The following is a 27,635-nucleotide window of genomic DNA, read 5'->3' on the forward strand; positions in this document are numbered from 1 at the left end:
TCCTACACTGAGTGAAAAACAAATGTATTGTTCTTAACCTTGATATATATATATATATATATATATATATATATATATATATATATATATATATATATATAATAAACAAAAAAAGCCACATCAAGGCAATTCATTTACAATTCTAGAGACCAGTATTCTTGTTTGTAAGGAGATGAAGGAACTTGTTGCCATAGCAGAGTGATTACTATTCAGCTGTCATGCTCCAATAAGACGATGGAGGTGGGTAGAATAAAGAGGAACTAAGGGGAGGAATGAAGCGAGAGCAGTGAAGTGGGTGTGGGTAAAAGTGAGGGAAGTGACAGAGAAAGACAAATACAAAGAGGCAAGGGGGTGAGCAGGAGGCACATGATAGCAGAGAGATGAACGAGGGACAGGGAATAAAAGAGACAAATACTGAGAGATAGAGAGGAAAAACAAGAAAAACAAGCCTACCTCAATTCCACTAATGCCTCAAAGTTTTAAGGTAAATGCGGTGTAGCAGCTGTGCAGGGAGGCAGAGCGAAACGCTTTTCTCTGCTTCCATCCCCGAGAAACTGTACGGAGCCGCTGGTGCCAACAGGCAGGCTCAACGCTCCCACCAATACTGGGGATTTCTCACTGAGTGAGGCAGCGAGTGCTCTGCCTCCTACTGCCTGATGCTCTGATTATGATGTTACTGTACAATGTTTGAAGGCAGAAAAACACATACTGCCTCGTTCCTCATTAGCAGCATGTAGAAGAGTAAAAATTAGGCTGCAGGCAGCTCATCATGCGTCATCCAGAGAGCTTTCAACACATTCCCAATATGTCTATAATGCCAGTGAGCAGTCTGAGCTTCACAAATACACACCCACCCACCCACCCACACACATGTAAAAAACACTAATTAGTGCAAAATTGACAAATAAACACAAACACACACTTTGTCTCTGATGAATGTTTTAACAAGAAAGTAAGACCCACACATTTTAAACCTCACACAACCAAACAAGCAAATGTGCAAACACACAGTGAAGCACCTCAGTAATGCATCTGCCCCCAAAACCCACACTCTCCACTCAAACACTTTATGTTTCTATTTCCTCTCACACCACTTCATCACAGCCAGATCCTTTCCCACACAGAGAGCTTCATGTTTTAAGTGCATAGCTACTGTTTGACAGCTGTGCCTACCTCTCTCTTCTTCCCCTCGTTTCTGCAAAAGCATGGTCTAAATGTGCTCATCGCTCCGCCACCACCAAACCTGTAATACTGAGCTGCTGACAAAATCTAATGATGAAATCTCCACTGTCAACTAGTCACAGACAGGCTCCAAAACCGGCACTGTAATAGAATAACTTTTTCATCATGGTATTTGAGGAATGTAACATTGACGTCTGCAGTACAGTAGTACTATAAACCAGAGAGGGTTTTTGGGCATACTTATTATTTGATGTTTTTGTTTCTATGGTGATATCTGAAATTGTCATGAGCTGCTGGGAAGAAGAAAGGAATTATGCATTGCTGGAAAAAAAGGGTTAGTCTCTCTTGCCATTTGGATTTCTTGCTTTCAAAAAGAAAAAGAAATATCTGCCCACTGCTGTCTCGCTCCCAAATCTTCTTCCAAATCTTCTTCTACAAATAACAAGCTCACATGAGACACAGCCATCTTCTAACTGTATACATACTGGGAACTATTCTCCACAGAAGGCGAAGCACTGCAACTTCTGCTACTTGGGCGGAGTGATTTGCTCGCAGCACCTGAGAAGCCCCGTGGTGAGGAGCAGAGAGTAACCATGGTGCTTTTCAGGTGTTGCGCTAATCACTCCGCCAAAGTAGCAGTGCTTCACCTTCTGAGAATAGTTCTCAGTTTGTATACGGTTAGAAGATGGCTGAGTCTCATGTGAGCTTGTTATTTGTACATGCTGTGACTATACAAATCACAACATGTAAATAGGAAAATGTTGGCGTTATTTTGTCACTTATTGGGAGCAGTAGGCTAGATGGAGCCGGTTACCTCCAGGATCTATGCTAAGCTAGGCTAGCGGTGGGTGCGTCAGACAGAGTTACGACACGCACGGAGATGAGAAGGGTATGTATGGACTTATCTAACTCTGGGGGATACGGGGAATAAGCTAAAGTCCCAATAAGTCAGCGTGTTCCTTTAAGCAGATGAAACCTTTTCTCGGTTATTTCTACACCAATCCAAATGATGTCCCAGATATTAAGAATAAAATAACAAAACACAATTGAAACAGCGATTTGTCTGTTTCTATTTTCTAAATTAGCTTCTCTGACTCCACTTGCTTTGCTCATTTACACTGGAAAACTCAGATTACACAACTTGTCTTTTTATTCCCACTGGAAGTTGTTTCTATTTGCTAGAAAAGATTAGATTTGTGAACTACAGGACAAGCAGAGAATCAACTTTCATACCTTTTTTCAAAGCGGACTCGAACATTGCCGTGTCAGACCAGACAATTAGGAATATTTAGAGAACAAAGACAGTGTAATAATATAAAGTCTCAGATATAATATGAGGATAAAAGCTGTTATGACACTAATAGCAGTGCTGTGGTCAGTCGTGCAGTACATATTCTTGCAGTGCAGCCCTACTTTAAACTCATCAATCGTATCAAATATGGCTTTCAGAAACACACACAACAGAAAAGGACCAAGGCAATGAGACAGAGAAGAATACAAAGATACAAAGAAGATGAAAACAGGAAGGTAATCTGTTCATGTATGTGAGTAAGCGGTCCACTCTGTACACTTCTGCATGCCCAAATGAAAACAAATGGCTCACTGTAAATTACAGCTCCACAAAAAGAGAACTAACCTCAGGGCACAGATTTCCACCTCTAGCTGAAATAACATATTTCAAGTTATTCCAGATTCCAAGCTACAGGCTGCGTGTGACAAGATGTGTCGAGATTTAGAGCTCCAGCCGTTTTAGCAGGGAATAAATTATAACTTGTCACATGTGGAGGTGTGCTGATGCTGAAGAAAAGTAAAATCAGCCATTTAGGAGTGAAGTGAACTGCAAATAACATATTTTGGCAATATTCATCCACTGACTCCAGTTACCCTAACAACAATGCTAAACAGAACCTCTGTGTGGAGACATGGGATGCTTTCTTTTTTGTTAAAAAACAAACAAAATTTGTGTTGTGTTCAGTTTTATAAAATACAAATTCAGAAATACAGATGCAAATTTGACAAATATACAATTTTCTGCCCAAACACTGTGTAGTTTAGCCATGTATAGCTTTTTTTATTTTGTTTTTATCAATGTTATTTACATTTTCTACCCATGTTTCTCTTCACCTTTTTTATGAGTATATCCTGAGCTGCAAGAGAACCTTTTTCACTGTAAATTACAGCAAACAGTGTCTTTTGCAGAAGGAAACAAACACATTTTGAAAGCTGTGCGACATACAACCCAGGTGAAAATCAGTTAACGCATAAAATAGTGAAAGTCATACTGTAGTGTGCTGTCATTTTGTTGTGAGTGGATTAGCAGAAAATCAGTCCAACGCAGAAGGAACATTCTCATTTTTTAACAATAAAAGCTTGCTGACTTTGTGGTATCCCCACTTACCCACACAGCACAGTTAAGTACTGTTTTAAGTAAATGCTTGAAGCTTTATATAAGCCATCTACAACATGAATACACACAGACACACACTTGTGAGAAACCAACAGATCATCTTGCATGTGTCGTTCTTACCCAGGTTGCTGTATGTAGCACTGCATTGGCTGGAGGCAGGCGAGTGGGAGTGATGGGAGTGATTCCCGTCCTCCTCTGGCTCTCCGAGGCTGGCGCTGCACTCGCTGGCTGAGGCTACCGTGGCAACCTGGTTGGCATGGCCCTCCTCTCCCTCCCCAAGCACCAGCCCCAGATTCACTTTGGCAGGCAGGAAGGCGGCACGAGGCAGCTCCAGATCCCTGGCATTGCTGGTACTGATTGGTACCTGGCTGCAGATGACAGAGAGAGGCATCGCTTAGTTATGAAAATGTGGAATACTTACTCCATTAACAGTTTGATTAAATGAATAGTTTCCCTTCTCCCTTTATTTTGTAATCTGTGGTGATATCTTTCCCGCTGCTTTGAGGTTTGTTCATTATCGTTGGTGATGATGTTTAGTTTTGCATTAAATAATCTGCAAAACAAGTCAGAAAAGAGCAGGATAATAACAGCGAGCTATACTGCTGAGACAGTTGTGTTTGTTGATGATAAACGAGCTGCCATTGATGAGGGCTTTGGTCTGTCATTGTTCATTTTGTTTATGACAGATAATCGTATCTAACATCACAGGATATGAACAAAACACATACAACAATGTTTTTATCTGGGTAGTTTTTTTGAATCTCTCAAATAATCACTGGCTGCATCAGCTTCATCAGCTCACTTCTTTCAACTCAGCAAATGATGAATCAGAGCTGGCACAGCTGTAAGTGGGGGGCTTTTGAAGCCTTGTGTGTTTTATATGCAACTACACATACGTTGCCTGAGGGAAGGTGTAAGAAAGAGGCAAAGCAGGTCACAATGGTGTGTGATGATATGTTTTGAAGATCCCTCTGTAACAGTGGGTGGCTATGATTTGAGGTGTTTAAAGATGTGAGATGAATTTCATCTGCCACAGCAGATTAACCGAAAGGTGTGACGATAAGGTGGCAGACTTGAACGTGATAATTAGCTGTCTTAAAAGAAAAACATCAAATACTTAACATATCTGTAGGAGTGTATGGAGGCATTCTGAAGCTTAACAAGGTAGACTAAATAATAAAATGTTGTAATCTCCTGCTGGGTGCTGAATGACATATTTAAAGTGCAGCAACATTGATGTAGACTGTCATAAAGAAATTGATGTGAGCATTATGGAGTGTGGCATTCGGAAATAAGATGCCTGTCCTATTTATGATTGGTTGCGTTTATGTCTCAGTAGTAATGCTGCTCTTTAGATGACTTCATAGTTGATGAATAAATAATGTTCCCTATTACAACAGGTTGCCATATAATTTATATGTAGTATATGTACTGACAGTGGTCCAGCTGAGTTGTGGGCACTAGAAATATTGGTCATATCTTACAGTTACTAAGGGTGTGTTATCACTGAGAGTGTTGATACTACACAGTGACTCCAATCACAGTGTGAAAGCCTGGGGGCTGCTATGATGAGACTTGTCATAAAGTGTAGGTCGTTGCTGCCAGAGATGCAAGTTGTACAGGCGGTCTGCCACAAAGAGTCCGTGTCTTTGTAAGAAAGAGACATGACCACAATTGCCCATGAGGCCTGTGTCAACGGCGTCACGCTATTTCACTGATGTACAGATGGCGGTAACACGCCAAGATATGCAGCAATGTGACAGAAAAGGCAGGATAGAGGAGAACTGCTAGCAAGTAAACATTGATGTAAACTAGTTTAAAAAGTATTTAAAAAATGGCTTTGCAAATGTTTTGTGAGGAAGGAAATTAATTTAACTATTACTCAATGTCCCTCCTCTCTTACAATTTCCACTATCAGGGTTTAGCGCCGCCCTGGAGGGTTGTGGTTTAAAGAAAGAAAGATTGGTGCAGCTGCACAAAAACAAAAAGAGCTAGATAAAGAAACATTATGTTGAACAAAGCATTTCCTTTTAAGATCAAGTCACAACCAGATGTTTTTTCAGTCACCTGGATATCTGTGTCTCGCTGCTCTACGCTGCTCTATCAACCTCAACAGCTAGTGTTTCATAGAGCGCCATCTGGGATCAGTCTGCCCGTCTGATCACAGTAAATAAGATACCCAAAGCGACCCTGGTACCGCCCTCTGATCTGATAACAGTTTTGCTGCGGCCTTTCAATGTGACCCGAGTGGGACATTCCAGTCTCAGGCCACCTGGGTTGTGACCACCCAGGTTGGGTGACATTCTAAACAGTATTCTAAACAACTGTGGATTTTAACCCCCATTGTAATACACAAAATACCTGCTACCTAGCTCTTCAGCGAGTGGCTGGCTCTAAATTTTCAGATTCTGTTGTGGTGGCATATTGTTAACTTTTCTGGCACTCCTATTTTGATTTCTAATCTTATTTGTCTATTTATCTTTCACAGACAGTTCACAGAGCTGGTTTCATATTAGCCGCAGGTGTTGTAATGGGTGGAGCAGGATGGCAGTAATGTTTGTATTGGCCTCTATCAGATGTGTCATTTCCTTTGACTGGAGTTGTGATTACACATGTTGCTTAATGACTAGTGATTTATGTGATCTTAGGCAGAAGTCCCTGTCAAGACAAAGAACAGCTCAAGAGACGACCTTGTCCAATTGAATGTTTGTGGCCTGTACACTTTTCTTTACAGCGTCTAGTGCACTAGTAAAAACAAAAGAACATTCTTTCATCACCAACAAGCTGGCCAGTTATTCATAAAAAGTATCAAATCAAGTTCTAAACCAGGAATCTTCAACAGGGGGTCCGGGACCCCTAGGGGCCTCCTAGGGGCAGGGGGGCCTCCAAATTATTGCAAAATGTTGAAGTTTTTTCAAAAATTAAAAAGTCTTAACATGAATCTAACATTTTATTAGCAAATATAAATCCCCACTGATGATAGGCTTACTGGTCTATAGGATATCCATCCCCAGATACAGTTCATCTTAAGGATTCACTGTGCCACATGTATGTTTTAACATAAAACATGATTTATAAAATTGTGCCAACAATTATTAGGCTATTTTAATAGCTTAGTATTTTATGCAAAAAAGGTATAAAGGTTTTATTAATATGCAACTTCATTTTATACAACATATGTAGTAGGGGGTCCCTGCTCTGTCTCTCTTTCAGTTAAGGGGTCCTTGGCCTAAAAAACATTGAAGACCCCTGTTCTAATACTTTGTGTGTGCCACCTTGCTTGTAGTCCTAAAATATTGAAGAGACGTTTGTCTGAATAATCATTTTAGGTAATTGTTGAAGATGTGTGATGCAGAAAGAACATGCAATTAAGTTTAAAATTCACAGCATTATGTATCTCAAAGAACGCTAAATGGTAAAACAATCCCATTCTTTGTTCCTAGAAAAGTTAGGTATCGTCAACAGAACATACATGACTGTATACCTGTAGATACATTTGGGCCAAGATATTTTTTTGTTTTCACTTGAAGGGTGACTATCATTTTCTAAGTAAACATTTTAAAACTGATACTAACACCAATATAGTTGGAATACACATTTCTGAAGTGAAGTTGAGGTTATTAAAACAGTCATTTTGTGCAATTGCTATTACACTGGCATTTTGGAGATAAGGATTTCATATGAAAGCAGCGTTCTTTATAAGAAACACAAGTGCTATTGCAATATTTTGACATGACGTGATAGCAATGGGAGCACTCAAGGAAAACACCCAGCTGCCCATGTGTCTGCCTCTACCCTGGGGCTTTGTGTCTGAGGAAAACACCAGATCTGACATGTTTATGATCCGTCTTTGTAGACCACAAGCCCTCTGTGTCTCTTTTAAAGAGGGTCGATCAATAGCCTCTGAGTTGCCACAATGCATTACTTTAGCCCTTGCCAGCTTGCCAGCAGTAGACAGTTGATATAAAAGGCTCATCACATTGTTGTGAGCCAAACAAAACTGTGACAAGATAAGATGCGTAAAAAATGAGTAAAATTGCAAACAAAACAGCATACACATATAATCAAATGCAAAAAATTTGGCAAAACAACTGCTGGTGACCTGACCTCTTTTATTCTTCCCTCTACTGTCTATAGGAATAGAGTTCATAACATGGTTCTGGATTTAACTAAGTGGACATACTGTACTGTATCGTACACAAGGGCATAACTAATATTAATCCTACTGAAAACCAGACTATTAATGGGTCACATTCAGCTACAAAACTAACCAAACAAGCATTAAATCACAAAAAAAGACAATCTCCAGCACACAATCCTGTATGAACAAAACATCCAGTGCGAATACACACCTTGAGAGGCCCTTGACATAAGAAATACCTTTTATGGCTGCTACATGTTTTTACATGAAGCTGCCCCAGTGCATGTCACAGTTTCTTAGACTTATGTTGCAACAAATGAACAATCTCTGATCTAGAAACAGAAATCACATAATCTCAAAAAAACTCTCCTCCCACTAAGTCAATATGACTTCAAATGGCCTGGACACACAGGTAGTTACAGGAAAGAATGACGGAAAGGGTTTCCGTTCTTACCCACTGTACTGGCTCACACAGCTTCCCATCTGGAAACCTTAAATACGAGGCAAAGTTGAATTTACATTCTAGGGAGAGCAGCTAGCTAGCTGCGAAGAATCAAAAAGTATTTTCCTGCATTTGTTCTTTCCTCGTCTTCCTCTGTTTCTCCCTCTTTGAATGATCTTACCTTCCTAAGGTAATGTGTGTCTGTTAGTGCTGAAGAGCACGCCCACTGTTAAGCAATATAACTGCTTCCAGTCAAAGTAAAAAAATACCTAAGTAGGATTAACCCTTCATCTGCCAATAATAACCAAAAGTCTATAGAATGACCTGTGTCAGTTCAGTTTTTTTAAGAAGACTATGTAACATAAAAAAGTGATTTCACTGACTGCAAAATAAATTTGAACCAGATATATTTTGTTTCATATGGAGACAAAACATTACATACAATTTTGTCAGTAATAGTGGGTAGTGCAAGCAAGTGAGACTTAAATATGTTATGGAGACATATTTTAAACAGCAAGGATGAACTAATAAATAGCTCATTTTAGAAACTGCTTTGGTTGCACAAAGTCCAGTTTTTCAGAAACATTAAAAAAACTAACATTTAAAGCTCCAGTACTTGTATAGATACTGATTTGAAAAAAACAACAAATCTATACAACTTTCCTTAAAACTGAAAGGGACCTTGCCATTGATAACAATCAGACAAGCTACTGAAGAACACTTCGTATCCCTTTAATTTCTGCTTCTAAAGCAATGTGAGGCACTTATTCACATTTTACAAATACATTCTTTCTGCAGACTTTATTTTTGTCACATCTTCTTGCACACCACCGAAGGAAGCTTAGGCACCAAAGGAGAGGTTCAGCTATTTTCTGTTTATGGGTCAACTCAAAACCATGTGCCAATACCTAAGATAAACATCAAATAGACAGTGGAGTAACAGTGTAACCTACTACCAACACACCAAGTGAATAAATGAGTTACTCATTGACAGTGGGTACTATAAACAGCAAGGTCACAACAGAATGTTTGTAAGAGACATTAGTATGATTCCACATTGACTTATATGTTTGTTGCTAGACAGTATGTGAATGTGTCTAGTACAATACTGCAAAAACTAATTGTAATATGGGCTTAATCAAGGACTCAAGAAAATGTTGTTGGTTGCTTTTTTGGTATCAAAATAAGTGATGGAATGCTTTTATTGAAAACAGCTGTTCAGCATTTTAATGTTGAAGCACGATGTTCCTATTGCTTTTTGTTCTTTGAAAAATAAGATTAGTTTCGAGGATGCAGTAAAAAATAAATAAAATAATATAAATAAATAGTAATGCATCATCCTCTGGGGGAAGTGAGAAAGAACAACAATGTTGCTCTGATTAATGACTTGTAGATTTTGGAATTAAACTTTTGGGTAACGTACCAGGTACTCTACCATACAGTACGGCATCATATGCTCAATTTTAGCATGGTATTACCTAGACATCTCAAATGAATAGCAAAACTAGTGCATACTTGATTCTTGTAGCACGTGTTATAAAGTTAGAGAAGAGACAGAAACTTCTGAAAATGAATAGATGACTAGAGCTGAAACTTTAGGCGAGAAAAAGCAGGGAAGCTAGAAAAGAGACAGAATGGGGACGAGCTCTTGACAGGATGAAGGAGAGAAATATTCAAGAGTTCAAAGTGCTCCAGGCTCAAAGGAGAAAAATGTGGCATGGAAGAGGAGCAAAAATTCCATGAAACAGAGACAGTGATGGTAGAAAGCCATGCACCTTGAAAACAACTGGGAAGATATGGATAATATGAGGGTCGCAGGGATGCAAAAAGAGGAGAAAAAACAGATACAGTAAAGGTAGTGCAAGGTGAAAATTGCATCAGATAAGAAGATGAACAAGAACATCTGAAATTGTACCTGAGCTAAACTGTAGATATGATGAATGCTAAGTAAACAATTCCACAGTAAAATTTCTACTAATCATGTGGGTGGCTGATACATTTTGGGAAACATATTGATGCTAAATGACACTCTCCCAATACAACCCCCAAAATACATCGAAGTCCAGAGGATGTTTTAAATAGTTTTCTGTAGTTGATAACACGATACATGACAAAACTAGGGGAATGTGCCTTTTTCACTCAGAAAATAACATGACAGCCCAGGAAGAGGTAGTAAGGAAATACTGTAGAGCAGGTGTCTTCAATGTTTTTTAGACCAAGGCCCCCTTAACTCAAAGAGAGACGGAGCAGGGACCCCCTACTACATATGTTGCATAAAATGAAGTTGCATATTAAACTGGGCCTACAATAATGTGTGGGCAGCCTAAAACCGTTATACCTTTGTTGCATAAAATACTAAGCTATTAAAATAGCCAAATAATTGTTGGCATGCTTTTATAAATCATGTTTAATGTTAAAACATACATGTGGCACAGTGAATCCTTAGGATGAACTGTATCTGGGGATGGATATCTAAGTGACTACCTTACCTATAGGCCAGTAAGTCTATCATCAGTGGGGATTTATATTTGCTAATAAAATGTTAGATTCATGTTAAGATTTTTTTAATTTTTGAAAAAACTTCAAAATGTTGCAATAATTTGGAGGCCCCCCTGCACTGACTCTGAGGACCCCCTAGGGGTCCCGGACCCCCTGTTGAAGATCCCTGCTGTAGAAAGTACTCAGCTTTAGTGAAGAGTATTTTCTAACTGTGGAAGCTTTCATATAACAAAATAATCTTTTCTTTTGCTTGCTGCCAAGTCAGGACTATTACAAAACATTTACTAATTAGTCAGACACGCACTGAAAATACAGGACATGTTTGATTAAATTCAGCATCATTGGAAATTACTAATTCTAACCAACTGATTGTGCCAGGTACATCAGGATGAGTCAGACAATTCATTAATGAATCACCTACCGTAGAACTTGGGATGGAGTTTAGAGTAAGTTTTCCTAAATTTGTAAGTAAAACGACAGATATGTTTTACCATACTAGGCCTAATTAATTATTGATCCAATCATGTCTGAAGTTCAAATGTATTTGCATGCTGTCAGCAAACCGTAAGCTTGTAAATACTGTGCTAAAACAATGATTAACACAAAATGGATTGGTAATGTTTTCAGAGTGCATTATCCAACTTGCTGTCTAAGTGATTAATACTTCACATTATCAGAAGTGCTTTCACTATACAGCTTTCCTGATAATTTTTTTTCTTTTTTTTTTTTTTTGCCACTGCAGCATCCATTTGACTAATTACCATCTTTGAGGATTTCTGGGCACTTAGCTTCATTTCTAAGGCAAAAACAGGTCACGTTCAGCAGAAACAAGCTTATAATTTAGAAAAGAAAATACAGTGTATCTGACACATATGGGTTATCTTTTTCTGACACCATTAGTCACACTGCAGGAAACTTACCCCAATAAATTTAAAACAAAGGGCAACAGCAATTCCAACACGAATAATGAACTTATACAAGAATACAGTGACTACACTGCCAAGTTGACTGATGATTACTTGGTGTGTCATGTGTGTGTGAGGCTTTGGTGAAAATTGAGGAGCTAAAGGGAATATGCCATCTAAAGCAGTGATAAATAGAGTAAAGGTTGATCTGACTGCTGTTGGATGACTTTTAACACACTGAGGTCCCCCCTGAAGGGAGAACTGCTGAGCCCAGAGCCTGCTGTACAGGTAATAGATGACATTAAAGACAGCCCATGCAGTTAGAGGGGCAAGTGAATGAGCAGACATGCCAAATTATGATCAAACATCTAGAATCTGTGATGAGGGATCTGTATCGCGGGAGAAGCATCCCTGGCACATTGAGGAGCAGCTGGCAAAGATTGAGCATCTTAATTTTAAGCTGGGTGCCGAATGCTTTGAAGGGAATGCGTGTGGGTAATGGTAATATGGACATTGCATGCAAAATAGTTCATTTGATCAGCAAGAGGTGATGTAGGAAGAACATGTGTGGAATTCCACTACAGACCTTAAAGACAAAAGGCGTTTAAAAAACTATTTATGTAAAAGCAATATTCATCTTACAGTTGCTGAAAGTATCATCACCTCTTAAAAAATCTCTGTTAAATTGTTTTGTGGTGGAACAACTTCTTAAACTTACTACAGGACTAGGCATAACTGCATTCTGTCTGAGGGCCATAATCCTACACATTTTATATCTACTCCATGCACATGTGCGTACCTAGCAAATGATGAAATTACATTTTTGATCTTCACTAACCTCATTTACAAATTACAAAGAGATATATCCACCATAGCCATGCCAATTTGTGGTTTGAGGTTATCAGTCCACTGCAATAGGTGTTTAGTTTAGCAGCTTTACATTTTTATTCCCCCCCTCAGTATTATAATACAGTGGAATTAGAATATTACATTTTTATCAATTAAATTAAAACAAATACCTAAAATCCTTGCTGATGAGATCACATCCAGTGGTGTGTGAGGGTGCTGTTTGCCCGGGGCTCAGAGGTCTGGATTCCTTGCTCTCTTCAGTCGTCAGTAGTACATTTTCTCTGCACTCTTCTACTCGTAGTTCTCCTTCTCCATCACCAGGGGTGTTGCCACTTTCTGGTTTGTAGGTGAAGATGATGGTTGGCTTCTGGGTCGGATCCTCTGGCTTGGCCTCAGTGAACCAGTGATGCTGTTGGATTGGTGGTGGTGGAAGCACGTGAATAACTGTGCCATCAAGCCCAACCAGCTTGCCTTTGTCTTTTTCTCTCTCCATCCTCTCCCTCTGCTCATCCTCGTCTTTCCGCCGACGGAAAAAGCTCTTAAAGGAGATCCAGCGTTTGGGTTTGGAGCTCTCTGCTGAAATACGTCTTCCCTCTCCACCTGGACTTGCTTCACCTTCACTAGGTCGAACAGGAGAACTGGAGGCAGAGCTCTTGGTCCAGTTGCCAAAATGTCTCTGGAGGATGTTAGAAGCGTGGTAAGGGGAAGATGTAGATCTAGGAGGGGGGAAGGGGGCATTGGGCTCTGACCGGGGGCTGGAAAGTGGGACAGCAGCAGAGGCACTCTGGGATTTAGACAAAACTTTGGAGGGCGTGTCCTTCTTGGGTTTGGAAAGACAGCCATCAGTTATGGTAAAGAGAGACTTGGGTCGGGTGAGGGTCTCCTTCATGGCATCAGGTGGGAGGGCATATAGCTCCTCAGAACTGAGGGTATTAGCTTGTGCTGAGGGTGACTCTGGAGGAGACTGGGGAGGCTGGATGGAGGCCACAATCTGTAAAAGCACAGCACTGGCCTCCTCCCTAGGGCTTACCACTGTTCCAGAGGACAAAGCTACATCTGTATTATCATCTTTACTGCAAGTAGCGTCTCCACTTGTCTTGCTGTGTGTGTGTGTAACAGCATTGGTAGTAGGGCTGGTTTTAGGTAGGTTTGCAGTAATGGCAAGAATGGCAGGGGGATTTGTTAATGTAGTGGGAGAGAGGGCCCCAACTGTGGAGCTCCTCACAGTGCTTGTTCCAGTGCTAGAGTCTGTAGTGGTTCTAGGTTGTAAATTTGGTGCTTTTGGTACTGCCTCAGGTGGAGATTTGGTCTCTTCAAAAGAGACTCTCTCTGATGTGCCTCTACCAGAGATAGTTTTCTCTGTTGAGGAGGACTGGACACTCTCAGAGGATCCAATCTCCTCATAAGTATGGCTGGTTACCCTACTACCTACCCCTTTTGGCTGTGGCAGTTCACCACTGAGTCCCAAGAAGCTCTTGTACACAGCTAGGTTGTCATATGCACTTGGATTAATAACAATAGGTACCTTAACAGCATTCTTGGAGCTGCGGGCATAGGCTGGTTCATCTCGAATAATTATAGGAAAAGGAGGCATGCCTGCATTATTGAAACTGTTAAACTTGATCTCTGATAAGTTGGAAGATTTCACAGGTACAGTTTGGGAGGAAGACAGCCCAGCAATGGGAGAAGTGGGAGCTGACTTGTGGCTGAAGTGTTGAGTAGGGATAGAGGGACCAGGATTACTCCCGAACCCTAGATCCACTTTAGGTATCTTTTGGCGAGGACTTGTGCTTGATGTCCACACTTCTTGGTAGCGTATGTTCCCTGATTTCTTTCGGGGTGTACCTGACAGGGCGACAGATGTGGGTGACATTGGCATCACAGGAGAAGGAGAAAGAGGGGAGGTTGGAGACAGGGGCTGACCTAAAGGAGTGCTACAGAACGATGTAGGGCTGGAAGGCATTGACAGGTTTTTGGGTTTTGGGGTAGAGTCTGGAGTCTGCTCATCTTTGTTGGCCATGGATGCTGACACGTCAACTACAGTATAAGGCTTACAGATCAGCGATTTTTCCAAATTCACTACACGGTATGGTTTAGCCTGCTCCTCTGTGGGACTAAAACTAATAGTGACTGGTTGACCTGGAAGGGCCTGGGGCATTGGCATGCCTTCTTTGCCATCCTGATCTTCTAATCTAATGGCTAGGACCGCCTTGTGTGTTTCAGTCACCTTGAGTGGACTCAGTGCTCTGTGGACGGGCTCCTTTTTGGGGGGAGAAGTGAAGGGGCAAGGTGCCTTAGAAGATGTGGGAGAACGCAAGCCATTTCGAAGAGCACAGGGGGCACTGCTCCCACTGCTGGAAGTTGTTCGAGAATCCTCTGGAAGGGATGACGATGATTCTGGAGAAGTGGTAGACTCTGAATTTGATAGGAAACCACTGCCTTGCATGTCATGGGGCCCATAGGGAAGAAGAGCTCCATTGGAGTCCATAGAGGGGTATCCATTCAAGATCTCATCGTAGCTATCATCATAGTCCACTGCACAAATCCGCTGTAGTGAGCGGTTGCGAAGTGGCACCGTATTCCACTTTTTCCCTGCAGCAAAGGGCACCGGAGACAATGTGGCAGCCCGGAAATTTGAAAATCGCGGTTGGCCTCGCATACGGATCTCCATGGCTAGTAACTCTTCATCACTTTCATCCCAGCTCTCATGTTCATCATCATCCCTTTCAGTATATTCGTCCTCATCCTCCTCATCATCTTCATCGGAAAACTCAGGGTAGCAAAAGCGACCACCCTCTGTGCTAATGACCTCAGAGCTATCGCTAAGGGATACTCGTTTTTGAGCCGTCCCACCACCACTATAACTGCTGCTTCCCATGGCTAGACAGCTTGAGGCTGGAAGGCCTCTTTCCAAGGACCGTCTGTATGAACTACTGATTCTTCCCCAAAACAAATCCTTGGAACTGGAAAGGGGCATGGGGCTAGGGCCAGGGCCTAACCCAGCAATTTCCTTTAGTACATCCGTCAGTCCACTATTGTTGTTATTTCCACTAGGGGTCCTTGGGCTAAGTTGTCCATAACCTTCAATCTCCTCACTGCCATCCTCTCCTTCATTGTTGTTGCTGGGCCCACCAGGCCTCTTACGGTTCAGTCCATTGCGATTCCAGACAGTGAAGGCTGATGTTTTGCCCTGTTCTATTACATTTGGTGGACGTTGCAGGTTACCATCTGAATCCAGTCCTGCAGAGGAGCAGGGCAGCATCATAGTGGGCTTAACAGCAATGGTTGGCTTCTTAGCCACCGGTGGACGAAAGTGTCCTGAGCGGGCAGACCCACTGCCAGCCCTCTGGGAGTTGATGGTAAGGTTAGTGTTGGCTCTGGCTCCAGCAGGGGATGGATAGTGTTGCTGAATTGTTGGAGGCCTCTGCTCAGAAGGAGGCTTCCCTCCACTACTCTGAGCCAGACAGTGCAGACTCTTAGGTTTAAAGCAGTTCTTGCACTCGCCTGGTTTCCACACGTGCTCGGTGAAGGTGCTGCAGGCGGACATGGCAGCTGATCCAGTGAGACAGCCTGATGGGTCAGTGGACAGGAAACCCCTCCATGAAGCTACGGGCTACAGGAACTAACTGTAGTAACACTATTCAAGCCTCAAATGTGGGGGATACTGGACCTGAAAAAGAGAACAGAAAAGAAAGGTATACATTAAAACAATCTTTCAAAATTTGAATTGTTAATTTAAAACATTAATTTGATTTATTTGCCACAAATAAAATTAAGTAAAGAGGATACATTGGGGCAGAAAGAGGGAAACAGAAAAATAAGCTGTGAAAGAATGAATTAGGAATGCAGCGCTACATTGTCTCCATTAGGTGGCAGACTTTCTCTACTTAGCAGCCAATGTATCCTATGGGGGAGTCATCTGTCTCCTAAACCTCAACTGGACCCTTAAGACTTGAAAAGCAGAGGGGCAGAAGTGAAGAGAATTAAAAGAGCCTATTTCTGAATTGCTGTGCGGTGTTGTTGATGGCTGTTTCAACCAGGCTTAGGTGAGATAAAGGTACTGATACTACTCATTGAATCAAAACCTCAATGTCCTAAATCCTATAAACTACTGTAGATCGGTTACATGGAAAATGAAAAGCGCTTCAGCTGAGTTCACATGCACTGAAGTCTGACAAATGGGATGAGAAAGAGGTTTTCAGTTTACAGCGAGGTTTGAAAGTAGAACAACAGTAACGCATTTCTGTTTTGTAGTTCTCTGTTTTCCAACAAACTAGACTTGAAATTTAACATGTGGAAGAAGTGTTTGTGAGTGCTTCCATACACTGGATGAACAATGTAAGCAAAGTAGCTCTTCCTTCCTATAGTGTACATAGTCACCAGCACAATTCAGCAAGACAATCATCCTAAGTACAGTATATAGGCAAAGCAATGACTTTTTAGGGCAGACAGCGGATTGTGCTTAACCGTAAGTCACCTGACTTTTCACTTGTTAAATACCAGATTGAAGGAAAAAAAGCCCCCGAAACCAGGACTTCAGGTAGTGACTGCAATTCATTTGCAACCAAATATGATGAGTTTAGTTTGTCCATTACAATTTTGTCCACTAAAAGTGGGGATCCATGTTTATTCTGTAAATGGCCACAATTTCTACACATGGATGTGAATATAGATAACCTCAAATCTAAAAGTTGGTACTTCTTTAATTTTAAATCTAAAGTGCATTAGTACATTGCCCACAAACAACATCTAAACAAAAATGTCACTCTCCTTCTACTGCATTACATAGAAGCAATAAGCTGTCAGCAATCAATATTCAGTCATGAGATTAAAAAAAAAAAAAAAATTTCAAAGGGCAACTTTATCATTCATGTGTTGTTTCTTTTTTTTATAGGTTTAATAGGTTTGAAAAGTCACACTATTTAGTCGTTGTAAGTTTAAAAAGACTGACATTTTAAAACTTGGGCACAAGCATGGTCTCAGGTTATTTGTACCAGCATGTTCATGTCAGACACATCCTGTTTTTTTGGCCTGCCGGGTCACACTTTGTTGCATCAGGAAACCATATCCTTTTGTTTTTTAATTACACAGTGAAAAGTACCATATTTTAAATCAGGCCAGAACAATGTGTGGCATTTTATGTGTAGCATTTTATAATGACTTATAATGTCAAGTATCATAACACTTCTTACTGTAATTGTTGGTCACTCACGGACATTTTCTTTGCAAGGATCATGTGTTATAATTCTCATAGTTGTAAGTAATACATTAATCACTGTTATAATACATTATAATGTAATTATTACTTTAAGTGGTCATTGGGTGTTTAAGTGAAGTAATGAAATTACCAGATGGATATAAGTGCATAACATTGAAATCCTTGAGAGTAGAAAGGAAGAAAGTTAGGTTGAAATTAATGGTAAACCGAAAAAATGCAAATGAAAAAAAGCAATTTAACTTTACAGTATATAGGAGGAAAATACATATTAAGTTCTGTTGATATTACACCCCAAACCAAATATACTAAATATATTTAGGCCTCTAGATTTTGTAAATACAAGGTTTTAAGATTTAGGATTTTCATGTAGTGGTTAATTGTTCCCCATGAGATGATTGTACCAACCAAAAGATGTTAAAAAAAAACACAGAGCTCATTTTTAAGGAAAGTAACAGGCAGTATACAGTATTACAGGCTTGCATCTGCTCTTGACTATGCTGCTGGCTGTAATCAGAAATCTGCTTTTTCTCTTTCCCTTAGCCAGCAAAAGCTGATTAAGTGATATTTGCTAAAGCAATATTATATCTATTTACTGGGGTGAGATAGCTCATTCAGCTCTGTTTGACATGTAAAGGCTGCCAAAGGATTATTATAAAGTAGATAACCCATACACATACTGTAGTGTGAGATATCTTAGACAGAGGACCTTTAAGATATTGTTTGACTTTGGATAATGACAATTCAATACAACCAAATAACCACCACACAAACATTGCACAATGACTTCCTGAAGAGTGCAACATACAATAATTGAATTATGGGTTTAATATGCAAATACACACTGACCCTCCATCTCTTCACTTCCACTAAGCAACAGGATGTGTGATGATTCGGTCCCTGTATGGGTGACCCAAACCTTCATTTCATTAAATATTAAAGATAGGAGTGTGATTCATTGTAGGGCTGATATCGATAGGGGCGGGTGAACTAGTCTTCTCATCCATCTAACAAGGTCATAGGTGTCAGATCCTGTACGGAAGGATGTTACCATGACAACACCCTGGACCTGCCCAGGGCCCGACACAATGAAGCAGGAACTCTTGAATCAAACTTTGCTGACCGAGCTGTGATGGGTGGGGAGGATATTTATCCTGTTACACCGCACAGGACGCATCCTCACAGGAAACAAAGTCTGCAATTCAAACAATATTATTCAAAACCTGCCTGTGACACGTAAGCACTGAATATTTCTGTGGCAGACTTTCAAAACTTCATGGACAAGCAAAAGTACAACCCAATAAGTCTTTCTCTATAAATGTTGCTCCCTGGATGGAACAAAAGATGTATTTTGTTAACTCCAGGCCTCTGTCCTCCTTGAAACACAACATGACAAAATTTTTCTTTGTTTTGCACAGCTGTAATGCAGCTGTTGAATGAGGATTTTTCACGGGAAAAAACAAGCAGAGCAGAGGAAAGCATTGAGGAAGTGGTATTAACATAGATATTTTGCACATTGAAAAAAAGCTGAATAGCTTTTATGAGATCTACACCAGACAGACTTTCTTTGTAACTACATTATTTCTTGCCTGACAGACAGCAGAGAGGATGGCAGAGGGAACAGTTTTCTTTTGAAATCAAGATTAAGCCTTCTTGTGTTTACTTTCTTCAAAGCAGATAGATGGAATTATGAAAATCAACTCCCAGGCTGCATTCTAATAAGATAATTCAGTTTTTCAAGCCTTTGTGTTTCTGATCACGCTTCTAAGAATCAACAAAAATCTAATATATGTCACATGCACTTTTCCACCAACACAAACCCCTAGTGGTGAATGTGACAGCATATTTTACTTTTCCCTTAGCCACCATTAAAATTCCGTTGTTGTTTTGATTTCATTTTTTCCTTCCCTTCACAGTGGGGGCAGATATGACACTCCCTCGACCAGCCAGCAAAATGTACTTCTATTTTGGTTTCTCATTAAGCTGAAAGCCAAATAGTAGTGCCATGTTGTTACTGACAAGACCTCACAGCATTTAATCTGGAATGACAGTTGTGCTGTGGGGACACCAACAATCCCATCTGCCCAAAAACCCTTTTCTAAATCATGCAGTACGGTATTCTTAGTGCTGGGCACACCATTAAAATATGATAACTCCATACACCATACAGAAAGAGTGGCGAAACCTTTCTGAAACAAGCAATCCCTCTTGCTTATGTAATTGTCTTTCTTTGAATTTGAAATTATTCTATCTGGGGTTATACTCATTGAAATATATATGTGTTCCTACTCATGGCCATCAGCCAAATAATGGACTGCTATTTTGTGTGTTTCTTTTATTATGTAATAGACATTACACAACACAAAAGAAATGTCATGAATTACTTTAATACCCTCCAGAACACAACACACTGTCAGTACTATAGTGAATATATATATATATATATATATATATATATATATATATATATATATATTATAATATTGACAGTGTGTTATTGATCCAGTGTTTGCATGTGTCCACAGTGTGACTCTGCAACATATTTGATTTGAGAGATATGAAGCAGCACTAAGACGCAGGCGATTATTGGTAAACAGGGTGCAGTTGTACACATTTTCTCTCTTCCTTCAGATTTCTGCCTGTTCAATTTAATGAAGAGTTACAGCTCACCACTTGTAATACTAGACACGAACATTGATTTAATATTGCATATTATTTCTTGAAATACAAAAAACCCCACCAGGCTATAATTTGTCTACATTGGTGAAACATTCTTTTTGATAGCTACTTAATTATTCTCCTCAGTCGTGTTTTTGTTTATCACTGACTTGATTGTCATGCATATTTGATGAGGCCAAGGCATTAGTGTTGATAATTTAAATGGATCCCTTATGTCTAAGGACTGATGACTGTCTTGAGATAAAGGGACGCCTGCTCTTCATCAAAGATATAATTGTATTATGGACAATGAGATTTATTTGTGCTCAGAAGATGAAAAGCACACAATCAGTGTAAGCAGAGACATCTATATCCTAAACAAATGTGCAATATAAGATTCCCATACACTGTATATGCTTGTAGCAGTGAGTTGTGGAACAATTTGTTTTTAGTTGCACATTCGTGTGGCATGATTGTTGTTAACAGGTCATTTAATTAATTGAAGTAATAATGATGGGAAATCTGGTTAATGTGATTCAGAAATGTCTAGGAAGGATGTAGAACTTCAAGTTCATCGTCATTATTTGTTTAATACAACCGAATATTTAACTAGGGAATTTAAACTGGCAGCTTGAAATTAGAGTGTGGCACTGAGAAACCAGTCGCAGGTGAATCAACACTGTGTGTGTGTGTGTGTGTGTGTGTGTGTGTGTGTGTGTGTGTGTGTGTGTGTGTGTGTGTGTGTGTGTGTGTGTGAACAAGTCAATCATAAAAATAGCTAAATCCTTGTTTATTTGTTCACTCTGCATAATGCTGCATCCCCCGGCACTACAGTTATTTACTTTAGAAAATGGTCAATTACATGTGTTAGGATACTGTTCTCTTTTTTGCAGATTACACTGTCTGAAACCATCTGGCACCACACATTATAATAGGTGCTTTCCGACCGGATAGTACTTGTACTTTTTAGAGGAAAAGTACACTTCTAAGCAGTTCTAAGAACTACTCTCCCCCAAAATCTTTTTTTCCGTTTGCATTCCCACTGGCCAAGTGGCCATAGGGACTGGTAGGAGGAGTAAGGGAGTGACGCAAGCACGGCAACGGTCTTTATAGCATCGTCACTAGACCTTAGCGCCACATACAACAACAAATGATGCTAATACTTGTGCACTTTTCCTATATTAAATGCACGTCCATTTTTGTAGTAATTCACGTAATGTTTTGCTCAACACAGACGGGGCTTTATTATACTCGGAACAGACCCCGCCTCTGCCTGCTGCGCTGTGGACGTGTGTGTGTGTGTGTGTGTGTGTGTGTGTGTGTGTGTGTGTGTGTGTGTGTGTCTGTGTGTGTGACGGCCGGTGAGCTGCAGGATGCGCTTGTGGAGTTTAACTCCGAAAAGACAGTTAACCACAGGTTCCCGTTAATCTTATGATGGACATGTGTTGTGATATTTAAGCAAACGAACCGTCAACGGTGAAATAAAAGCCTCTTATTTACGAAAGCGGTCCGAGAGACCCCCAGCTTACCGCGAGGTGTCTGAGCAAGACTGGCCGAGCGACGAGCTAGAGGCCGGGGCAGGCGCTTGCTGGCTGTCGCCTCACTTGATGGAGCTTCTGAACTCCGAAAACTTCGAAGCAAATTGTCAATTCGGCATCAATTTGCGCAAGACTGCCTATATTCGAAAACTAAACAGTTAATTTCTCGCCTAAAACGTTGTCAGAAGCGAATTTAGTGATGAATAAGATGGTGAAAATTGTTAAAAATGTCCCGTTGTTGGTTGTTGCTCTGTCTGCAAGTTTCCGAGTTGGCAGTGGGTGTGACTTATAAGTTAGACCAATCAAGTACACCTAGGTTAAAAGGGAAAAGACCCTGCCCTGAAGTAGGAGCTAAAAAAGTACGCTACTGAGGCCAGAGGAACTTAAAAATCCCCAAATTTTTCCTGTCAGAACACGACGAAAAAAGTGTTCTAGGAACGTTTAGTTCTAAGAACTGCAAAAATCCCTCCGGTCAGAAAGCCCCTATTGTAGCCTCCATTCATATGATTGTCTGCGAGTTCCAATGAAGATCTGAGACACCCAGGTGACCAACTTTAGGTTTTGATACGTGTACATGGAGAACAAATTTTTGGATAATTCTGGAAAAGAATTATTAAAGATATTAAGTTAAGAGTTGCCAAAGAAATACAATTGTAACAGTGGAATCCAAATGTGTTATTTATTGACTACAACTTACTTATTACCATTTCTTACAAATGCCTCCTGAGACAAAATGTTCTTGTGGATGAAAAACATGCCAAAAGACTACAAAAGAGTGTGAAGCTTGTTCACTTTTTTAAGTTACTGTCAACAATCTATTTTGGTCTGTGCTACATATTATGTTGGAGAATGAAGCATGAGTGTTTTTTCCCCCCACGCATCAAATTCTTACTCACTAAATCTGAATCTTAAGATCTAAACTTAGACCTCACTTAACAGATGAAATTAATAGCTGAGAAGAACTTACATCACACACTACCCAAAGCTTAGAGCGGAGGAATTGGTCGGGAGACGTTGGGGGGGACTTGGGGCGTCTATTGCCAGTGGTGACAACTAAATGTGTTCAACTTGAGGAGGACAACATCCTGAAAAGCGTTCTAAATCTGAATTCCTCTGCACAGCAGTATAATGCAGTCAGGTGCTGGTCATAGCAATGGATACAGTAAGAACAAAAAGTTGTTGTTTTGTAAATTGGTGTGCAGCAAGCCTCTTTTTTTCATCTACATCTAGTCCTTACATTTAGCTGCTATGTGCCATGTCTTTGCTTTGAGAGGGATCTCATTCCCTCTGGTGTGTCACAGGTTACCTGCAGCATGAGTGAGAGGAGCAATAATTAGGTTTTAACATTCAGCACACATGCACAGTGCAGCTCTAAATACAAGGACTACACAGGGAATTGAGTGCTTGTGTCTACGTGTGTGTGTGTGTGTGTGTGTATCGACTTTCTAGTTGTTGCGCTTTTTCCATTTAGAAGCATTTCAATGAACTATATTTGGAGAATAACAATGTGCGCCTGTGTGTATTTGATCTGACTAGGACTAAACAAGCTCAGATAAACTGTTTGTGTGTAACTGCTGACGGAAAGTACACATTGACATGCACAAAAAACATTTCTTTCTGGAGCAAGTAGCTGTAAAAAGTGAAAGGTCAGGTTACAGATGCCTCATTACAGATGCTGCACTCATTATGCCTGTTGTTAACCTCAGCTGCTCCCAAGTCTGTCCTCCTGTCTCTTTCTCTCCTCTCATGCTCAACAGTTTCTCTCTGTTTACTAAGGCTCTTCCTTCTCATCCTTTTCTTCCTACTCTATTCTCCCTCATTCAGAGTTTTTCTTTGTTGATTGTTTCCCCTTCTGGCTCAGAATTTCCAACTCTCTTCTTCTCTCTCCATCTCATTGTCCCTACCCACTCACGTTTTATTCAGGCGGTTTCTCTTCAGGCCTTTACTTCCTTTTGCTCTCTCTCCTCTGAGATATGTAACTCGGCATTCCCTTTTGTCCGTCTTTGCCTCAAAAAGTACTTCAACAAATGACAGCCAGACTTACATTTTTTGCAAATCATCCCCACCAAAACCCAAACTTGAAAGTGACCACACACAAACAATAAAAAAAAACTATTACCAAGAACTGACCAGCAAACACACACGCACGCACACACACACACACAAACACACACATACACACACACGCAATTCTATCACCTATGGAGGCTGACAGGCAGTGGACAAAAAAAAAGCAAATACAATAAATAAACAACAATATGAAGCCTTGGATAATGAATAGGAGTTAGAAAACAGCAACCTGCCTGTCCACAAGGAAACCTACTACTACCATACAGAGGTTACAGAGGAGGACATTATTTGTCTTTCTCTATAAGAATCTAGGCAGACTTTAAAAACAAACTAAAATAACATAAAATACAAATAAATACTGTAAATCATTTATTTGTCCACATATTCACTCAGCAAGTGCTGTTGCTGTTTGCCTGTGGTTACATAACAGTTTGATCCTCAGCTGCTCCTGTCCACACGTCAAAGTGTATGTGTGTGTGTGTGTGTGTGTGTGTGTGTGTGTGTGTGTGTGTGTGTGTGTGTGTGTGTGTGTGTGTGTGCGTGCGTGCGTGTGTGTGAATGACTGGCATAGTGCTTTGGATAAAAGTGCGACATAAATGCAGTCGAGTCCATAGATAATCTGTAATGATTTTTGGAACAGATCCCAAAATTGCACTCAAATTTGCAGTTAATGTGTCTGATGTACAGTACCTGCGTTTCATTAACAAGCACACCAATGTGTTAACTAGCAGACTTCTCTCAATTGAGATTTGCCTTTATTGAGGAATTTATACTTGCGATGTAATTATGGCTGCAACTGATAATTATTTTCATTATCGATTAATCTGCTGATTCGTTCTTGTAATTGCATTGTAACAATTTAGCCTACTTCATATGTAACAACTTTAAGTGGTTATTTAATTGTTTTGTCCACCAAACAAAGTTTTTTTTCATCAGTGCTTTTAGTGTAAGTGAGCGCTCCCATCTGTGCTGTCAGAGGTTCTGATTTGTGGGTAGGTCAAAGGAAGGTATAAAGACTCTCACAGCTGTATGAAGGTAACACACACACTCACGCACGCATACACACGCACACACACTCGCACACTCGCACACACGCACACACACACACACACACACACACACACACACACCCTACATGCATGACTCAACCCCATATTCCCTATGAAATGCTGAAAGTCCAGTGGTGTCACCTGTGGCTTTCTCTCAATGACAAAAACAAAACAAACAGTCACACAGATGTCAAACATCACACAAACCAGCAACAGTCACATATGATGGCCAGTTCCAGAGCTAGTAGTCACTGTTGATTTTTCTGTACTTGCGCAGAGTTAGCTGTTCAGATGAGATGCAGTGTTGGCTCTCGATCTATGACCATCTGCTCCTGATTTGACAGCAGCAAACGCTGTCTGGTTTAGTGCCAGGTGAGATATAACACAACACCTGCTGCTAGGCCTGGAACAATTCCAAATTTTGCTGTACAATTAATTGTCTCAGAAATAATTGTGATTAACATTAAAATTGTCTCTTTCAGTCAAATTTTAAAAAACATATTTATTTATTGATTACTTTTCCAAACAAAATAAAGCTTTGAATGAATTCCAGCATACATCTGTTGGTTATATCACTGTTATGTGACCCAGATAATGTAATAACACAGGTACACAGCCTATGAAGTAAACCACGTGTCTTTATTATCATAAAAACATTGTATTTTTTTCTTAGATGAACCTAAAATTGACAATAGTACAGTATTATATAGTTTTCCAGAACTTAGCTAATATTAGCAATTAATTGCGGTTAAACAAAGAAACCGCAGTAAATAATATAATATAATATAAAGAATAAAAATATTATAATAAATAAAAAATAATTGTTACAGGCCTACCTGCCACTACCATCAATAAACAAGCCCCATGGGACTGCCAAGTGAGACCCAGACTTGTACTAGTATAAGAATAACTTCTGAGGAACGAGTGATGGGATAGAACTTTATTTACTGAAAGCTGTACCCTGCCGAGACTTAGCCTATGCATAAAACATTTCCCTCTGTGGGTGACTAAAAATGAAGAACTAGTTTAAGAAATCAATTTAGCATGCAGTGAATTGAGTCTGATCTTAGCAGTAAGGTGAATGCAATCACTGCGCAATAGAAGAACAGATGAGAAAGAGTGTTTTACCTCTGTTTCATTCAACCCCTGACAGTCACACAGCAAAGAAAAATAGGAGGGCAAATTGTCAAGAATCTATTTTCCTATATGGTCTTTTTTCACTGCACCCAACCCAATTTAACTCAGCAGACAAAACATAGGACTTTAACGTCCTCTTATAAAAGCTTAGTTTCCCCTTGAATACATAATTACCTAAATCCTTCTCAAACAATGAAAAGACAACACCAAGTGTCTGTGCATTAATTGCAATTGTTAAATATAACTGTTACACAAAGAGAAATATTTGAATATCAAAAGCCTATTATTTTTTTTAACTCCCACACCTACAGTATACCATCCTTTCATCTTTTCCAATCATCGTATACACCTGAGGCCTCCCCCACCCCAATCAGTTATTGCTCAGTGAACTGACATGCCACAGAACTACTCACTCTGAGGGAAATAAAGCATTTGGGACTTGTTGGAGACAGACTGTGTGATGATGTCACTGTGCATTTAGCAACTAGTACATTTCAGCCAGAGAAGAGTACCACCACCCCAACCTCATCTCTACCCGTTTCCACCTGGTTAGATTCTAGGTAGAATCTAGGTGTGTGTCAGTGTGTGCTTGAGTGATGTGACTGCAGGAGACAGGGTGTGAGGGATGCACTGTATGCAAACAGTGTCTAAATGTGAGCTTGTAAGTAGGCAAGACAATAAGAGGAATAACTTAAACAGAAATGTAACATCCTTTTTTAGCTGGAAAATTCCCACTTCACAAATTCAAAAGATGCATTCAAACCCGTAGTACCCAGTAGTAGTGATTCTGCTACTGCTACCAATTTTAGTCACATGCTCTCAAGTCCTCAATGTCTTTGCAAATTACAACTCTAAACTCCACACTGCTGACAAGTGACTTTTGCATTTAGGGTTAGGGGGTGAACATGACATCACCTTGTAATTCGGGGGGTGTGGAGTACCGAGCAACATCATAGATTTCACTAATTTATTCTTTGGTCTACAGAGAGGAAAATACTTACAGAAATACTTGAATTGCATTTACTAGACTGGCACCAGGAACAACTGATGTTATATGTAACTGTACATAATTAACTAACTCAAAAATGTGGAAGTTACTTTTGTAGTGTAGATAATCTCTACAAGGTGCACTTCATCCGTATACAAAGCATGTAAACTCCTGGTGACATTTAAAGGACAACATTAGCACAGGGAACAAGCTATTCAGCATGATATGAGGCGCTGAGACATACAGTGCCAGTGAATGGGAAACATGGAGAGAATAGACGACAAAAAAGAAAACAGTGACCACAGAAAAGAATAAGAGATTGAGTTGTAAAGAAGTGAAGCATCAAAGCCGCAGAGAGAAAGCTCACGTAAAAAATCTACAATGTTCACTTCTCCACAGAGAGGCAATGTTTTTCCCCTGAGAAAAGTCAGAATGCTGAGGAGAGAAGCTCATTTCTCACCCAGAGCACGTTCATAGAGAGGGAGTAGGAGCTCGCTGAGCCTGGTACATAATAGTGGAATAACTGAGGCTGAAAGCTGAAGCCATGAGGAGATG

General features: G+C 40.2%; 1 protein-coding gene across 1 annotated transcript in view; it reads right to left on the bottom strand.

The window, feature by feature from the left end:
- peak1 (pseudopodium-enriched atypical kinase 1) overlaps positions 1 to 27,635 on the bottom strand; it is a 124,528-nt gene that overhangs the window by 13,273 nt on the left and 83,620 nt on the right. The window contains exons 3-4 of the mRNA XM_031316734.2: positions 12,596 to 16,095; positions 3,710 to 3,957 (exon numbers count right to left, since the gene is read on the bottom strand). Of these exons, the coding sequence (XP_031172594.1) occupies positions 3,710 to 3,957; positions 12,596 to 15,972 (3,625 nt within the window). The 5' untranslated portion in view covers positions 15,973 to 16,095. The remainder of the gene's footprint in view (positions 1 to 3,709; positions 3,958 to 12,595; positions 16,096 to 27,635) is intronic.

Source organism: Sander lucioperca, chromosome 7 (genome assembly GCF_008315115.2).
Source record: "Sander lucioperca isolate FBNREF2018 chromosome 7, SLUC_FBN_1.2, whole genome shotgun sequence".
Classification (NCBI taxonomy): Eukaryota; Metazoa; Chordata; class Actinopteri; order Perciformes; family Percidae; genus Sander; species Sander lucioperca.